Genomic DNA, 18,068 nt, shown 5'->3' with positions numbered 1-18,068 from the left:
CCACCCGCTCACCCACCCGTTCACCCATCCACCCACTCACCCACCCACCCACCAACTCCTCTACCCACCCACTCACCCACCCACCCACCCTCCCGCTCACCCACCCACCCACTCACACGCTCGTAGGCTTTCTGTGCGTCCCAGTCCTTCTCCATGTCGAGCAGAGCGGCTTCCAGGATGCGGAACTCCACGCGTCTCCCGCAGCCGTGCATCCTTGCGTACTTCAGCCACACGCTGGCGGTGACATCGCAAGACACATCACTCACCTGTGCCCCCATCACCCCGCGGAGAGAACCCAAGGCCTCCTGTACACCAGGCGAGGTAGTCAACATTTGCTAGCCAACGTGGCGCTCACAAATTAAGACGGGACGGCCACCCACCCACTCACTCAACCAGCCACCCACTCACGCACCCACTCACCCACCCACTCACTCACTCACCCACTCACTCACTCACCCACTCACTCACTCACCCACACCCACCCACCCACTCACTCAATCAGCCACCCACTCACCCACCCACTCACCACTCACTCACTCACCACCCACCCACCCACTCACTCAATCAGCCACCCACTCACCCACCCACCAACCCACTCACCCACCGACTCACTCACTCACTCCACCCACTCACCCACCCACTTACTCACACACACCCCACCCACCCACCCACTCACCCACCCACTCACCCACCCACTCACCCACTCACCCACCCACTCACCCACTCACCCACTTCACCACTCACCCACCCACCACCCACTCACCCACCCACTCACCCACCGACTCACTCACTCACCCACCCACTCACCCACCCACTCACCCACATCACCCACCCACTCACCCGTCCACCCACTCACACCACCCACTCACCCACTCATCCACCCACCCACCCACCCATCCACTCGCCCACTCACTCACTCACTCACCCACTCAACCACCCACCCACTCACCCACCCACTCACCTATTCACCCACCCACCCACCCACTCACCCACCCACCCACTCACTCAAAAACTAACTAAACTATTTTTATTTTACCATCTAAGCCCCACTGAGCTATGTTGTAGCTCTTTATCAGAAGCGACCTGGCCATCACAAATGATCATCATCATCATCATCTCCACGTGTACATTCATAGCTGGAGCCAAATAAGTCTAAACGCGTGACGTTGATTCTAAATGTGGAGGGGAAAACCGGAGGACACGCAAACTCCAATTATACAACAGCAGGCGTCAGGATTAGGCTCGAACCCACGACTTCCTGTATACCAGGCGAGGTAGTTAACATCTCCTAGCCACCGTGATGATGATGAGAGAGATAGACACGCAAACTCCAATTATACAACAGCAGGCGTCAGGATTAGGCTCGAACCCACGACTTCCTGTAGACCAGGCGAGGCAGTTAACATCTCCTATCCACCGTGAAGATGATGAGAGAGAGACGCAAACTCCAAATATACAGCAGCAGGCGTCAGGGTCAGGATCGAACCCACGACCTCCTGTGTACCAGGCGAGGTAGTTAACATCTCCTAGCCACCGTGATGATGATGAGAGAGAGAGACACGCAAACTCCAGATATACAGCAGCAGGCGTCAGGATTAGGCTCGAACCCACGACTTCCTGTAGACCAGGCGAGGCAGTTAACATCTCCTATCCACCGTGAAGATGATGAGAGAGAGACGCAAACTCCAAATATACAGCAGCAGGCGTCAGGGTCAGGATCGAACCCACGACCTCCTGTATACCAGGCGAGGTAGTTAACATCTCCTAGCCACCATGATGATGATGAGAGAGAGACACGCAAACTCCAATTATACAGCAGCAGGCGTCAGGGTTATGCTCGAACCCACGACTTCCTGTATACCAGGCGAGGCAGTTAACATCTCCTAGCCACCGTCGTGCCCCTAAACATCATCGCTGGGGAGACAAAGGCGGCCGGGACGTGGTGCTGACCACCCAGGCCCCCTCGTGCGCCGTGCCGGCCTTCATCGGTGGTGCTGCTACTCGTTAACAGCACTTGCCCCAACAGCTTGGTAAAGGCTACACGGGGGATCTTTGTCTTTGTGAGCTCACGTGATGCTCTGCTGGAAGGGAGAAACGTCGCTCTGAGAGGTGTAGAGCGATAGGAGCCGCATCGCGTCTGTGGACAGCCCCGACAGCCAACCCCCAGCCTGCACAGCACACACACACACAGCACACATCATATACAGCACACACACACAGCACACACACACACAGCACACACACACAGCACACATCATATACAGCACACACAGCACACAAACACACAGCACACAAACACACAGCACACACACAGCACACACACAGCACACACACAGCACACAGCACACACACGTCACACAACACAGCACACACAGCATACATCAAACACGGCACACACACACACATCCCACACACACGGTACACACATAGCACACATCACGCGCACAGCACACACACAGCATACACCACAGCACACACACAGCATACATCAAACACGGCACACACACACACACACCACAAACACGGCACACACACACCCAGCACACACCACAGCACGCACATCACACACATCAAACACGGCACACACACGCACACTACAAACACGACACACACACACACACATCACACACGCACAGCACGCACATCACACACACATCACACACACAGCGCACACAGACAGCACACACACAGCACACACACAGCACACACAGAGCATACATCAAACACGGCACACAAACACACAAACACCACACACACACGGTACACACCACAGCACACACAGCACACACACAGCACACACACAGCACACATCAAACACGGCACACAAACACACAAACACCACACACACACGGTACACACCACAGCACACACAGCACACACACAGCACACACACAGCACACATCAAACACGGCACACAAACACACAAACACCACACACACACGGTACACACCACAGCACACACAGCACACGCACAGCACACATCACAGCACACATCACACACACAGCACCCACACAGACCACGTGAACTCCACCTAGCCCTCGACATCCATCCACCATCCGCTGTGTAGCACGAGCCGAGCACAGAGCCCGAACATCTGAAAGTCGCGACAACATCAGAGGGGGGGGGGGGCAGGCAGGGCAGTCGGTGGGGGGCAGGGGGGGGCAGGGGAGGGGTGGGGGTCACGGCCAGTGTGAGCGTCAGCTATACACGCTGTCACACTCACCACCGTCCTGTGCTCGTACTCGGCAAAGATGCCGAGAAGTTTCTCGAACACGTCCACCTTGGACACCCCGTGGGCGGACAGCTGCGTGTCTCGCTGCGCCGGCGACGCAGACGGAGGGGGGCGGGCGGGAGAGAAGGGATCGGTGGTTTATAGCATGTACACTACACTATACACTACACTGCTGTACACTATACACTACACTACTATATACTACACTATACACTACACTGCTAAACACTACAGTACTATACATTACACTATACACTACACTACACTATACACTATACACTACACTATACACTACACTATACACTACACTATACACTACACTATACACTACACTATACACTATACACTACTATACACTACACTACACACTACACTACTATACACTACACTACTATACACTACACTACTATACACTACACTACACACTATACACTACACTATACACTACACTACACACTACACTGCTGTACACTACACTATACACTACTACACTATACACTACACTACTATACACTACACTATACACTACACACTACACTATACACTACACTGCTAAACACTACAGTACTATACATTACACTATACACTACACTATACACTACACTGCTGTACACTACGCTACTATACACTACACTATACACTACACTGCTAAACACTACACTATACACTACACTACTATACACTACACTACACATCACACTATACATCACACTATACACGACACTACTATACACTATACACTACACTATACACTACACTATACACTACGCTACTATACACTACACTACTATATACTACACTATACACTACGCTACTATACACTACACTACTATATACTACACTATACACTACACTACTATACACTACACTACTATATACTACACTATACACTACACTACTATACACTACACTATACACTGTACACTACAGCACTAGACACTACACTATACGCTACACTATACACTACACGACCTCCTGCATACCAGGCGAGGTAGTTAACATCTCCTAGCCACCGTGATGATGATGATGAGAAAGAGACACGCAAACTCCAAATATACAGCAGCAGGTGTCAGGATCGAACCCACGACCTCCTGTACTCCAGGCGAGGTAGTTAACATCTCCTACCCACCGAGGTGCCCATTGCTGCTGCTGAACCCCAATGTTCCAACAACAAGAACGCTGAGGCCAGTCGAACACGGATATCTCCTCCTCGTTCACATCCCCAAAAGGCGCAGGGCATCAAGCGGGCAGCAACAAACAGCACTCTTATCTGTATATACATATATACACACACACCCCTTAAACAGCCGGGAGAACATTTCACTTAGCCCCGACGGTCAAGTGCTAATGGGACTTGTGCTTCGCCTCCGAGGGCAAACGCGGAAAGCGAACGAAGAACCAATTTGCCAACGATTAAGAGGCAATTTAAACCAAATAACAGCCAAACACAGATCCCCCACCGGGTGACGCATAGCGGATGCCTGATGACCGCGTGTTGAGGTCACGTGCTCACCGCGAATGAACCGCAAAATTCATCTTCTTGGTTCTTTCGGTAAAGTCACGTAGAAGGGAAGTAATAAAATAATAAAAATAAAACATAATAAAAAATAATTCTCACGACGTTTCGGCCACAACGCAAGCAGCCGTCCTCAGGTGGAGAAGAGGTCTGTCGAGTAGACAGAGTCTGAATGACATTCAGATTATTATTTTATTATTTCCATTCTACGTGATTTTACCGAAAGAACCAAGAAGATGAATCCCTGCAGTCACGAAAGCTGAGTCTAAATGTCATTCAGACGCTGTCTACTCGACAGACCTGCTCTCCACCTGAGGACGGCTGCTTGCGTTGTGGCCGAAACGTCGTGAGAATTATTTTATTATGTTTTATTTTTATTATTTTATTATTTCCATTCTACGTGACTTCACCGAAAGAACCAAGAAGATGAATCCCTGCAGTCACGAAAGCTTTAAATCGAAATTTAACCGCAAAATGTTTGACCTTTTTGCCGAGATCTCGTCGAAGGAGCGATTAACGACCATCACGCGATCTCTCCCGGTCATCCTCGCAGAGGCAGCAGCAGCAGCAGCGGCTTTTTGGCTCAGCCGTCGCACAAAGGCGGTGGTCACCGCATCATCATCACGCGGCGCTTTCGTGGCCGTCTGGAACGTTCTTTCCGTCCGATATTAGGAAGCCACCGGAGCTATGCAACTTTTAAATCATCATCTAGATTGTCGTCAGCTTGTTTTTCCCCTGCACTTCTGATTAGCGCAGTTTGCTACGTACGGTGTGAAAGAAGTTCAACAGACATGTACATTGACTCACACAGAGAACCAAGCACTCACACAGAGACCCGTAGACTCACACAGACCCATAGACTCACACAGAGACCCATAGACTCACACAGAGACCCATAGACTCACACAGAGACCCCTAGACTCACACAGAGACCCATAGACTCACACAGAGACCCATAGACTCACAAAGAGACCCATAGACTCACACAAAGACCCATAGACTCACACAAAGACCCATAGACTCACACAGAAACCCATAGACTCACTACAGAGACACATAGACTCACACAGAGACCCGTAGACTCACACAGAGACCCATAGACTCACACAGAGACCCATAGACTCACAAAGAGACCCATAGACTTACTACAGAGACACATAGACTCACACAGAGACCCGTAGACTCACACAAAGACCCATAGACTCACTACAGAGACCCATAGACTCACACAGAGACCCATAGACTCACACAGAGACCAATAGACTCACACAGAGACCAATAGACTCACACAGAGACCCATAGACTCACACAGAGACCCATAGACTCAGACAGAGACCCATAGCCTCACACAGAGACCCATAGACTCACACAGAGACCCATAAACTCACTACAGAGACCCATTGACTCACGCAGAAGACCCGTAGACTCACACAGAGACCCGTAGACTCACACAGAGACCCATAGCCTTACATGGAGACCCATAGACTCACACAGACACCCATAGACTCACACAGAGACCCATACACTCACACATAGACCCATAGACTCACACAGAGACCCATAGACTCACACAGAGACCAATAGACTCACACAGAGACCCGTAGACTCACACAGAGACCCGTAGACTCACACAGAGACCCGTAGACTCACACAGAGACCCATAGACTCACACAGAGACCCATAGCCTCACACAGAGACCCATAGACTCACACAGAGACCCATAGACTCACTACAGAGACCCATAGACTCACACAGAGACCCATAGACTCACACAGAGACCCGTAGACTCACACAGAGACCCATAAACTCACTACAGAGACCCATAGACTCACACAAAGACCCATAGACTCACACAGAGACACGTAGACTCACACAGAGACCCATAGACTCACACAGAGACCCACAGACTCACACAGAGACCAATAGTCTCACACAGAAACCCATAGACTCACACAGAGACCCATAGACTCACACAGAGACCAATAGACTCACACAGAGACCAATAGACTCACACAGAGACCCATAGACTCACACAGAGACCCATAGACTCAGACAGAGACCTATAGCCTCACACAGAGACCCATAGACTCACACAGAGACCCATAGACTCACTACAGAGACCCATTGACTCACACAGAGACCCGTAGACTCACACAGAGACCCATAGACTCACACAGAGACACATAGTTTGTTGTCCTTCACCCCCCCCCCCCCACCTCGTTTGGCTACGTACGGTGTGAAAGAAGTTCAACGTACGTACACCACCAACATCCACCACGCCATATCTCTCGGCAGGACCTGGCAGCTACGGAACAATTACACCGCAGATCGAAGAACCTGGAGCCGAAGTCAGTAAAACTTCGCAAAAACAACTACAACAACAATATTCCGTGGGGGTGCGCGAGTGAAGGCGGGGGGGGGTATCAGAAAATCTCTTGAAAGAATTTAATCAGAACTGGTGACCAAGAAGCGATTTGTGTGCGAGTGACCTGCAGTGCGGTGGTGGTTAAACACAGTGTGGGTGAGTGGGTACGTGGGTGATTGAATTGGTGGGTAAGTGCGTGGGTGATTGAGTGGATGGGTGAGTAAGTGGGTGGGTGGGTCAGTGGGTGGGTGAGTGAGTGGATGGGTGAGTAAGTGGGTGGGTGAGTGGGTGGGTGGGTGAGTGGGTGAGTGGGTGCGTGGGTGAGTGAGTGAGTGGGTGGGTGAGTGTGTGGGTGGGTGGGTGAGTGGGTGGATGGGTGAGTAAGTGGGTGGGTGAGTGGGTAGGTGGGTGGGTCAGTGGGTGGGTGCGAGAGTGGGTGGGTGAGTGGGTGAGGGTAGGTGAGTGGGTGCGTGGGTGAGTGAGTGGGTGAGTGGGTGGGTGGGTGAGTGGGGTGAGTGGGTGGGTGGGTGCGTGAGTGGGTGAGTGCGTGGGTGGGGTGAGTGGGTGGGTGGGTGAGTGGGTGGGTGGGTGAGTGTGTGGGTGGGTGAGTGGGTGGGGTGAGTGGGTGGGTGGTGAGTGGGTGAGTGGGGTGGGTGGGTGGGTGGGTGGTGGGTGAGTGGATGGGTGGGTGAGTGGGTGAGTGGGTGGGTGAGTGGGTGAGTGGGTGGGTGGGTGAGTAGGTGGGTGAGTGAGTGAGTGAGTGGGTGGGTGAGTGTGTGGGTGGGTGAGTGGGGTGGATGGGTGAGTAAGTGGGTGGGTGAGTGGGTAGGTGGGTGGGTCAGTGGGTGGGTGCGAGAGTGGGTAGGTGAGGGTAGGTGAGTGGGTGCGTGGGTGAGTGAGTGGGTGAGTGGGTGGGTGGGTGAGTGGGTGGGTGGGTGCGTGAGTGGGTGAGTGCGTGGGTGGGTGAGGGGTGGGTGGGGTGGGTGGGTGGGTGGGTGGTGGGTGGGTGGGTGAGTGTGTGGGTGGGTGAGTGGGTGAGTGGGTGGGGTGGATGGGTGGGTGAGTGGGTGAGTGGGTGGGTCAGTGGGTGAGTGGGTGGGTGGGTGAGTGGATGGGTGGGTGAGTGAGTGGGTGAGTGGGTGGGTGAGTGGGTGAGTGGGTGGGTGGGTGAGTAGGTGGGTGAGTGAGTGAGTGAGTGGGTGGGTGAGTGTGTGGGTGGGTGAGTGGGTGGATGGGTGAGTAAGTGGGGGTGGGCGAGTGGGTACGTGGGTGGGTCAGTGGGTTGGTGCGAGAGTGGGTGGGTGAGTGGGTGAGGGTAGGTGAGTGGGGTGCGTGGGTGAGTGAGTGAGTGAGTGGGTGAGTGGGGTGGGTGGGGTGAGTGGGTGAGTGGGTGAGTGGGGTGGGTGGGTGCGTGAGTGGGTGAGTGCGTGGGTGGGTGAGTGGGTGGGTGGGTGGGTGAGTGGGTGGGTGGGTGAGTGTGTGGGTGGGTGAGTGGGGTGAGTGGGTGGGTGAGTGGGTGGGGTGGGTGAGTGGATGGGTGGGTGAGTGGGTGAGTGGGTGAGTGGGTGGGTGGGTGAGTGGGTGGGGGGGTGCCTGGTTGAATGGGTGAGTGGGTGGGTGGGTGGGTCAGTGAGTACGTGGGTGATTGAATTGGTGGGTAAGTGCGTGGGTTGAGTGAGTGGATGGGTGAGTAAGTGGGGTGGGTGAGTGAGTGGACGGGTGAGTAAGTGGGTGGGTGAGTGGGTGGGTGGGTCAGTGGGTGGGTGCGAGAGTGGGTGGGTGGATGAGTGGGTGAGGGTGGGTGAGTGGGTGCGTGGGTGAGTGAGTGGGTGAGTGGGTGGGTGAGTGAGTGGGTGGGTGAGTGGGTAGGTGGGGTGAGTGGGTGGTTGAATGGGTGAGTGGGTGAGTGGGTGGGTGGGTGCGAGAGTGTGTGTGTGAGTGAGTGGGGTGAGTAGGTGGGGTGGGTGAGTGAGTGAGTGAGGGTGGGTGGGTGGGTGAGTGTGGGTGGGTGGGGAAGTGAGTGAATGGGTGAGTAAGTGGGTGGGTGAGTGGCTGGGTCAGTGGGTGGGTGCGGGAGTATGTGGGTGAGTGAGTGGGGTGAGTGAGAGGGTTAATGGGTGCGTGGGTGCGAGAGTGTGTGGGGTGAGTGAGTGGCTGAGTAGGTGGGGTGGGTGAGTTTAGTGAGTGAGTGGGTGGGTGGGTGAGTGAGTGGGTGAGTAGGTGGGTGGGTGAGTTTAGTGAGTAAGTGGGCGTGTGGGTTAGCGAATGGGTGAGCGAGTGAGTGAGTGTGGGTGGGTGTGTGAGTGGGTGGGTGAGTTAGTTAATGGGTGAGTAAGTGGGTGGGGTGAGGGGGTGGGTCAGTGGGTGTGTGCGAGAGTGTGTGGGTGAGTGAGTGGGTGAGTAGGTGGGTGGGTGAGTTTAGTGAGTGAGTGTGCGTGTGGGTTAGCGATTGGGCGAGCGAGCGAGTGAGTGAGTGTGCGTGTGGGTTAGCGATTGGGTGAGCGAGCGAGTGAGTGTGGGTGGGTGTGTGAGTGGGTGGGTGAGTTAGTTAATGGGTGAGTAAGTGGGTGGGTGAGGGGGGTGGGTCAGTGGGTGTGTGCGAGAGTGTGTGGGTGAGTGAGTGGGTGAGTAGGTGGGTGGGGTGAGTTTAGTGAGTGAGTGTGCGTGTGGGTTAGCGATTGGGTGAGCGAGCGAGTGAGTGAGTGTGCGTGTGGGTTAGCGATTGGGGCGGAAGCGAGTGAGTGAGTGAGTGTGCGTGTGGGTTAGCGATTGGGCGAGGCGAGCGAGTGAGTGAGTGTGCGTGTGGGTTAGCGATTGGGCGAGCGAGTGAGTGAGTGAGTGGGCGTGTGGGTTAGCGATTGGGCGAGCGACGTGAGCGAGTGAGTGAGTGTGCGTGTGGGTTAGCGATTGGGCGAGCGAGTGAGGTGAGTGAGTGGGCGTGTGGGTTAGCGATTGGGGCGAGCGAGTGAGCGAGTGAGTGAGTGTGCGTGTGGGTTAGCGATTGGGCGGAGCGAGTGAGTGAGTGAGTGGGCGTGTGGGTTAGCGATTGGGCGAGCGAGTGAGCGAGTGAGTGAGTGGGCGTGTGGGTTAGCGATTGGGTGAGCGAGTGAGTGAGTGAGTGTGCGTGTGGGTTAGCGATTGGGTGAGCGAGCGAGCGAGTGAGTGTGCGTGTGGGTTAGCGATTGGGGCGAGCGGAGCGAGTGAGTGAGTGTGCGTGTGGGTTAGCGATTGGGTGAGCGAGCGAGTGAGTGAGTGGGCGTGTGGGTTAGCGATTGGGCGAGCGAGCGAGTGAGTGAGTGTGCGTGTGGGTTAGCGATTGGGCGAGCGAGCGAGCGAGTGAGTGTGCGTGTGGGTTAGCGATTGGGCGAGCGAGCGAGTGAGTGAGTGTGCGTGTGGGTTAGCGATTGGGTGAGCGAGCGACGTGAGTGAGTGGGCGTGTGGGTTAGCGATTGGGCGAGCGAGCGAGCGAGTGAGTGTGCGTGTGGGTTAGCGATTGGGCGAGCGAGCGAGTGAGTGAGTGGGCGTGTGGGTTAGCGATTGGGTGAGCGAGCGAGCGAGTGAGTGTGCGTGTGGGTTAGCGATTGGGTGAGCGAGCGAGTGAGTGAGTGGGCGTGTGGGTTAGCGATTGGGCGAGCGAGCGAGCGAGTGAGTGTGCGTGTGGGTTAGCGATTGGGGTGAGCGAGCGAGTGAGTGAGTGGGCGTGTGGGTTAGCGATTGGGCGAGCGAGCGAGCGAGTGAGTGTGCGTGTGGGTTAGCGATTGGGCGAGGCGAGGCGAGTGAGTGAGTGGGCGTGTGGGTTAGCGATTGGGCGAGCGAGCGAGTGAGGTGAGTGTGCGTGTGGGTTAGCGATTGGGTGAGCAAGTGAGTGAGTGAGTGTGCGTGTGGGTTAGCGATTGGGGCGAGCGAGTGAGTGAGTGAGTGGGCGTGTGGGTTAGCGATTGGGTGAGCAAGTGAGTGAGTGAGTGGGCGTGTGGGTTAGCGATTGGGAGAGCGAGCGAGCGAGGTGAGTGGGCGTGTGGGTTAGGCGATTGGGGTGAGCAAGTGAGTGAGTGAGTGTGCGTGTGGGTTAGCGATTGGGCGAGGCGAGCGGAGCGAGTGAGTGGGCGTGTGGGTTAGCGATTGGGCGAGCGAGCGAGTGAGGTGAGTGGGCGTGTGGGTTAGCGATTGGGTGAGCGAGCGAGTGAGTGAGTGGGCGGTGTGGGGTTAGCGATTGGGAGAGCGAGCGAGCGAGTGAGTGGGGTGTGGTGGGTTAGCGATTGGGCGAGCGAGTGAGTGAGTGTGCGTGTGGGTTAGCGATTGGGCGAGCGAGCGAGTGAGTGTGCGTGTGGGTTAGCGATTGGGCGAGCGAGCGAGTGAGGTGTGCGTGTGGGTTAGCGATTGGGCGAGCGAGCGAGTGAGTGTGCGTGTGGGTTAGCGATTGGGTGAGCGAGCGAGCGAGGTGAGTGTGCGTGTGGGTTAGCGATTGGGAGAGCGAGCGAGCGAGTGAGTGTGCGTGTGGGTTAGCAATTGGGTGAGTTAAGGGAGTGAGGTGGGCGTGTGGATTAACGATTGGATGAGCGAGCGAGTGAGTGAGTGTGCGTGTGGGTTAGCGATTGGGTGAGTGAGTGAGTGAGTGGGCGTGTGGGTTAGCGATTGGGAGAGCGAGTGAGTGAGTGGGCGTGTGGGTTAGCGATTGGGCGAGCGAGCGAGTGAGTGTGCGTGTGGGTTAGCGATTGGGTGAGCGAGCGGAGCGAGTGAGTGTGCGTGTGGGTTAGCGATTGGGCGAGCGAGCGAGCGAGTGAGTGTGCGTGTGGGTTAGCGATTGGGGAGAGCGAGCGAGTGAGTGAGTGGGCGTGTGGGTTAGCGATTGGGAGAGCGAGTGAGTGAGTGAGTGTGCGTGTGGGTTAGCGATTGGGAGAGCGAGTGAGTGAGTGAGTGGCGTGTGGGTTAGCGATTGGGCGAGCGAGTGAGTGAGTGAGTGTGCGGTGTGGGTTAGCGATTGGGGAGAGCGAGTGAGTGAGTGGGCGTGTGGGTTAGCGATTGGGAGAGCGAGTGAGTGAGTGGGCGTGTGGGTTAGCGATTGGGTGAGTGAGCGAGTGAGTGAGTGTGCGTGTGGGTTAGCGATTGGGGTGAGCGAGTGAGTGAGTGAGTGTGCGTGTGGGTTAGCGATTGGGTGAGTGAGCGAGTGAGTGAGTGTGCGTGTGGGGTTAGCGATTGGGTGAGCGAGTGAGTGAGTGAGTGGGCGTGTGGGGTTAGCGATTGGGCGAGTGAGTGAGTGAGTGGGCGTGTGGGTTAGCGATTTGGGTGAGTGAGTGAGTGAGTGGGCGTGTGGGTTAGCGATTGGGTGAGCGAGTGAGTGAGTGAGTGTGCGTGTGGGTTAGCGATTGGGTGAGTTAAGCGAGCGAGTGAGTGAGTGGTGTGTGTGGGGTTAGCGATTGGGTGAGCGAGCGAGTGAGTGAGTGTGCGTGTGGGGTTAGCGATTGGGGTGAGCGAGCGAGTGAGTGAGTGTGCGTGTGGGTTAGCGATTGGGTGAGCGAGCGAGCGAGGTGAGTGGGCGTGTGGGTTAGCGATTGGGGCGAGCGAGGGCGAGTGAGTGGGCGTGTGGGTTAGCGATTGGGAGAGCGAGGCGAGTGAGTGAGTGTGCGTGTGGGTTAGCGATTGGGTGAGGCAAGTGAGTGAGTGAGTGGGCGTGTGGGTTAGCGATTGGGCGAGCGAGCGGAGCGAGTGAGTGGGCGTGTGGGTTAGCGATTGGCGGAGCGAGGTGAGTGAGTGAGTGTGCGTGTGGGTTAGCGATTGGGTGAGCGAGGGCGGAGCGAGTGAGTGGGCGTGTGGGTTAGCGATTGGGCGAGCGAGCGAGTGAGTGGGCGTGTGGGTTAGCGATTGGGAGAGCGAGCGAGCGAGTGAGGTGGGCGTGTGGGGTTAGCGATTGGGAGAGCGAGCGAGTGAAGTGGGTGTGCGTGTGGGTTAGCGATTGGGCGAGCGAGCGAGTGGAGTGAGTGGGCGTGTGGGTTAGCGATTGGGAGAGCGAGCGAGCGAGTGAGTGTGCGTGTGGGTTAGCGATTGGGCGAGCGAGTGAGTGAGTGAGTGTGCGTGTGGGGTAGCGATTGGGTGAAGCGAGCGAGCGAGTGGAGTGGGGCGTGTGGGTTAGCGATTGGGCGAGCGAGCGAGTGAGTGGGCGTGTGGGGTTAGCGATTGGGAGAGCGAGCGAGCGAGGTGAGTGGGCGTGTGGGTTAGCGATTGGGTGAGCGAGCGAGTGAGTGAGTGTGCGTGTGGGTTAGCGATTGGGGAGAGCGAGCGAGTGAGTGGGTGTGCGTGTGGGTTAGCGATTGGGGCGACGAGCGAGTGAGTGAGTGTGCGTGTGGGTTAGCGATTGGGGCGAGCGAGGCGAGTGAGTGAGGTGGGCGTGTGGGTTAGCGATTGGGTGAGCGAGCGAGTGAGTGAGTGGGCGTGTGGGGTTAGCGATTGGGCGAGCGAGCGAGCGAGTGAGTGTGCGTGTGGGGTTAGCGATTGGGGCGAGCGAGCAAGCGAGTGAGTGTGCGTGTGGGTTAGCGATTGGGGCGAGCGAGCGAGCGAGTGAGTGTGCTGTCGTGGCCTACAGCGTGTTGGCTGGGCGGGGTGGTGCGTGCGAGATGAGACGATCGGGATCTGGTAGAAGCCGAGTTCCCATAGCGGCCGGAGGAGATCAACAATCAGCGGTAGCGTGGACTGCGGTTGTAGCTATAGAAGAGCCACGAGGAGGCGACTGACCGAGGCTGGGAGAGCGAGTCAGCGAGTGACCGGAGTGAATGGGCAGCGGGGAGGGGGGGGGGTGAGGGGTGAGGGGTCAGGGGGGGGGGGCAGTACCCGGCTGGTGATGAAGGACACGGAGACGCTGACCTCTCCGCTCACGAGCGAGCGGGTCCGAGCGTGGCTCCAGCTTCAGCCACAACTCCTGCGACTGCAGAGGCAGATCCTGCACGTGGAGACGACACGGTGGGGGGGGTGGGTGGGTGGGGGGGGACATGGGGGAGGGGCGGGGGGGTCATGGGGGGGGGAGGGGGGGTCACGGGGGTCACGGGTAGGAAAGGGAATTTAGTAGAGACAGGGAGCTTGGGAAGACTCGGACATTGGTGGACGTGGGGATGGGAGTGTTGGTAAAGTTGTTGTTAAGTTTGCTGTTAAATTTAATAATAAGATAATGAAACATAATCAAATAATTCTCACGACGTTTCGGCCACAACGCAAGCACCCGTCATTCAGACTCCGACACGTCTGTGAGAATTATTTTCATAATGTTTTATTATTTTATTATTTTATTATTTCCATTCTACGTGACTTTACCGAAAGAACCAAGAAGAAGTTTGCTGTTGTTGTTGAGGTTGTTGTTGCTAAGGTTGTCGTTAAGGTTGTCGTCATTGTTGTTGTTGTTGAGATTGTTGTTGTTGTTGTTGAGATTGTTGTTGTTGTTGAGATTGTTGTTGTTGAGATTGTTGTTGTTGTTGTTGTTGAGATTGTTGTTGTTGAGATTGTTGTTGTTGTTGTTCATTGTTGTTGTTATTGTTGTTGTTGTTGTTGTTGACCGTGCTCTCACCTGCAGAGGAAGCGACACTTGGCCCAGGAAGTCGTCGCGACGCGACAGCTTCCCCGCCGTGCGGTCCTCACGGAGACGCTTCACAGCCTGCTTCACCCACCTGGGGGGTCACGTGGTGGGGGGAGGGGGGGGGGTCACGTGATGGGGGGGTCACGTGGTGGGGGGGTCACGTGGGTGGGGGGGGGGGGCACGTGGCTGGGGGGGTCACGTGGTGGGGGGTGCACGTGGTGGGGGGGGTCACGTGGGGGGGGGGGGGCACACGTGGTGGGAGGGGGGGTCACGTGGTGGGGGGGTCACGTGGTGGGGGGGTCACGTGGTGGGGGGGGCACGTGGTGGGGGGGGGTCCACGTGGGGGAAGGTCACGTGGTGGGGGGGCACACGTGGTGGGAGGGGGGGGGTCACGTGGTGGGGGGTCACGTGGGGGGGGGGGGTCACGTGTGGGGGGGGGTCACGTGGTGGGGGGGGCACGTGGTGGGGGGGGGGTCACGTGGGGGGGGGCACGTGGGGGGGGGGTCACGTGGAGGGGGGGGTCACGTGGTGGGGGGGGGGGCACGTGGCTGGGGGGGTCACGTGGTGGGGGGTGCACGTGGTGGGGGGGGACACACGTGGTGGGGGGGGGGGCACGTGGTGGGGGGGGAACGTGGTGGGGGGGGCACGTGGTGGGGGGGGGGGCACGTGGCTGGGGGGGTCACGTGGTGGGGGGTGCACGTGGTGGGGGGGGGACACACGTGGTGGGGGGGGGGGCACGTGGTGGGGGGGGAATGTGGTGGGGGGGGGGCACGTGTGTGTATGAGACTGTGTGTGACTGTGTGTGTGACTGTGTGTGTGCGTGACTGTGTGTGTGCGTGACTGTGTGTGTGTGTGACTGTGTGTGTGTGTGACTGTGTGTGTGTGGACTGTGTGTGGTGTGACTGTGTGTGTGTGACTGTGTGTGTGTGTGACTGTGTGTGTGTGACTGTGTGTGTGTGTAACTGGTGTGTGTGCACATTCTGCAGATGCTTGCTCACCGATGGATGCGCCGTGCGCTGTTCAGCTTGGTCAGCATGCGCAGCAGAGAGTTCCCACTCTGCTGGTTCCTGGGGGGCACGCAGCGAGCGGGCGGGTGACGTGAGTGGGGGCCACGTGGTCACACAGAAGTCACCCCCTGCCACCTCCTCCACTCATTACCCTCATCCTCCACTCTGAACCTCAACACGCTTCTCCTCCTCTAAACAGGTGATGTAAGATCGATGATAGTAGATGATTCTGCGTGTCTCTGCAAACTCTACCCACGTGATGTAAGATCGATGATAGTAGATGATTCTGCGTGTCTCTGCAAACTCTACCCACGTGATGCAAGATCGTTGATAGTAGATGAATCTGCGTGTCTCTGTCACCTGTACCCACGTGATAGACAATCGATGTTAGTAGATGAATCTGCGTGTCTCTGCAACCTCTACCCAGGGCATAGACAATCGATGTTAGTAGATGAATCTGCGTGTCTATCTCACCTGTACCCACGTGATAGACAATCGATGTTAGTAGATGAATCAACCTCTACCCAGGTGATAGATGATCGATGGACTGCTCACTCACCATACTTTGAGCACCAACGACTGGCTGTCAGAATTCCCCAGGTCGCTGTCGGTAGGACAAGAGGGGGAGGTCAAGGTCAAAAGGTCACCGTGCAATGCAATACAAGGTGGGTTCATCAAGCATCTGATCGAATGTAAAATGCGTCTAAAGATCTTCTGACCCGTAGACTCACACAGAGACCCATAAACTCACACAGAGACCGATAGGACTCACCACAGAGACCCGTAGACTCACACAGAGACCCATAGACTCACACAGAGACCCATTGACTCACACGGAGACCCATATACTCACACAGAGACCCATAGACGCACACAGAGACCATAGACTCACACAGAGACCCATATACTCACACAGTGACCCGTAGACTCACACAGAGACCCATACACTCGCATAGAGACCCATAGACTCACACAGAGACCATAGACTCACACAGAGACACATAGACTCACACAGAGACCCGTAGACTCACACAGAGACCCATAGACTCACACAGAGACCTATAGACTCACACAGAGACCCATAGACTCACACGGAGACCCGTAGACTCACACAGAGACCCGTAGACTCACACAGAGACCCATAGACTCACACAGAGACCCATAGACTCACACAGAGACCTATAGACTCACACGGAGACCCGTAGACTCACACAGAGACCCGTAGACTCACACAGAGACCCGTAGACTCACACAGAGACCCATAGACTCACACAGAGACCCATAGACTCGCATAGAGACCCATAGACTCACACAGAGACCCATAGACTCACACAGAGACCCGTAGACTCACACAGAGACCTGTAGACTCACCACAGATACCCATAGACTCACACAGAGACCCATAGACTCGCATAGAAAACGATAAAACTCACATAACCACCCATAGTACTTCGACTTACATAGAGACCAAGAGACTCACATACGAAACCCACGACCTCCTGCACACCAGGCGAGGCAGTTAACATCTCACCATCGCTGCAAGGCACCCCTAGCGAAAGATCAAGAGGTCATCGTGATATCCGGTGTAGGGGGCGGGGGGGGGGGGGGGGATGGGGGGGGGGGTTGGTGGTGTGGGGGGGGGGGAAGGTGGGGAGGGGGGGGGTGGGGGGGGGGTGGTGTGGGGGGGAGGGGGGGAGGGGGGGGGGTTGGGGGGTGGGGGGGGGGGGGAGGGGGGGGGTGTGGGGGGTGGAGGGTGGGGAGGGGGGGGGTTGGTGGTGTGGGGGGGGGGGAGGTGTGGGGAGGGGAGGGGGTTGGGGGGGGGGGGTTAGGTGGTGTGGGGGCGGGGGAAGTGTGAGGAGGGGGGGGGTTGGTGGTGTCGGGGGGGGGAAGTGTGGGGAGGGGGGGGGTTGGGGGGGGGTTGGGGGGGGGTCGGTGGTATGGGGGGGGGGGCAGGGCAAGTGTGGGGAGGGGGGGGGGTTGGGGGGGGGGGTTTGTGGTGTCGTTGGGGGGGAGGCAGGGTAAGTGTGTGGCTGGGGGGGGGGGGGCTGCTGCTGCGTACACGATGAAGTTCTGGTTCCACGTGGGTTGGGGGACCTTCCCTGACGGCGCTCCGCTGCAGGCCGCCCGCGTCGCTCGTCTCCGCCTGCCCCCCCAGGCACAGCGTCAAGTAGGGGCGGCTGGGGCCTGCGGGCGATAAGGGGGGGCCAGGGGGGTGGGGGGCGGGGTGGGGTGGGTGGGGGGGCAGGGGGTGGAGGGGGGGGGGGCAGGGGTGGGTGGGTGGGGGGCCAGGGGGGTGGGGGGGGGGGCGGGGTGGGTGGGGGGCCAGGGAAAAACAACTTGGTACCCTTTTTCCACCACCACACCCGAGCCAGCACAAGGCCCTCACGGT

The 18,068-nt window shown here is 57.0% G+C and overlaps 1 protein-coding gene across 1 annotated transcript in view; it reads right to left on the bottom strand.

Moving 5' to 3' along the window:
- LOC144741898 (BAI1-associated protein 3-like) overlaps positions 1 to 17,863 on the bottom strand; it is a gene marked incomplete at both ends in the record, with an annotated part of 37,317 nt that extends 19,454 nt beyond the window's left edge. Inside the window, 10 exon segments of the mRNA XM_078624394.1 lie at positions 117 to 234; positions 2,071 to 2,168; positions 3,225 to 3,317; positions 13,937 to 13,990; positions 13,992 to 14,045; positions 14,664 to 14,763; positions 15,671 to 15,739; positions 16,239 to 16,283; positions 17,739 to 17,770; positions 17,772 to 17,863. Of these exon segments, the coding sequence (XP_078480520.1) occupies positions 117 to 234; positions 2,071 to 2,168; positions 3,225 to 3,317; positions 13,937 to 13,990; positions 13,992 to 14,045; positions 14,664 to 14,763; positions 15,671 to 15,739; positions 16,239 to 16,283; positions 17,739 to 17,770; positions 17,772 to 17,863 (755 nt within the window).
- Between the last annotated feature and the right edge of the window lie 205 nt (positions 17,864 to 18,068).

This window comes from Lampetra planeri, unplaced genomic scaffold (genome assembly GCF_965212315.1).
Source record: "Lampetra planeri unplaced genomic scaffold, kcLamPlan1.2.h2 scaffold_769, whole genome shotgun sequence".
Taxonomy (NCBI): domain Eukaryota; kingdom Metazoa; phylum Chordata; class Hyperoartia; order Petromyzontiformes; family Petromyzontidae; genus Lampetra; species Lampetra planeri.
This window is presented reverse-complemented; position numbering and strand designations above follow the sequence as displayed.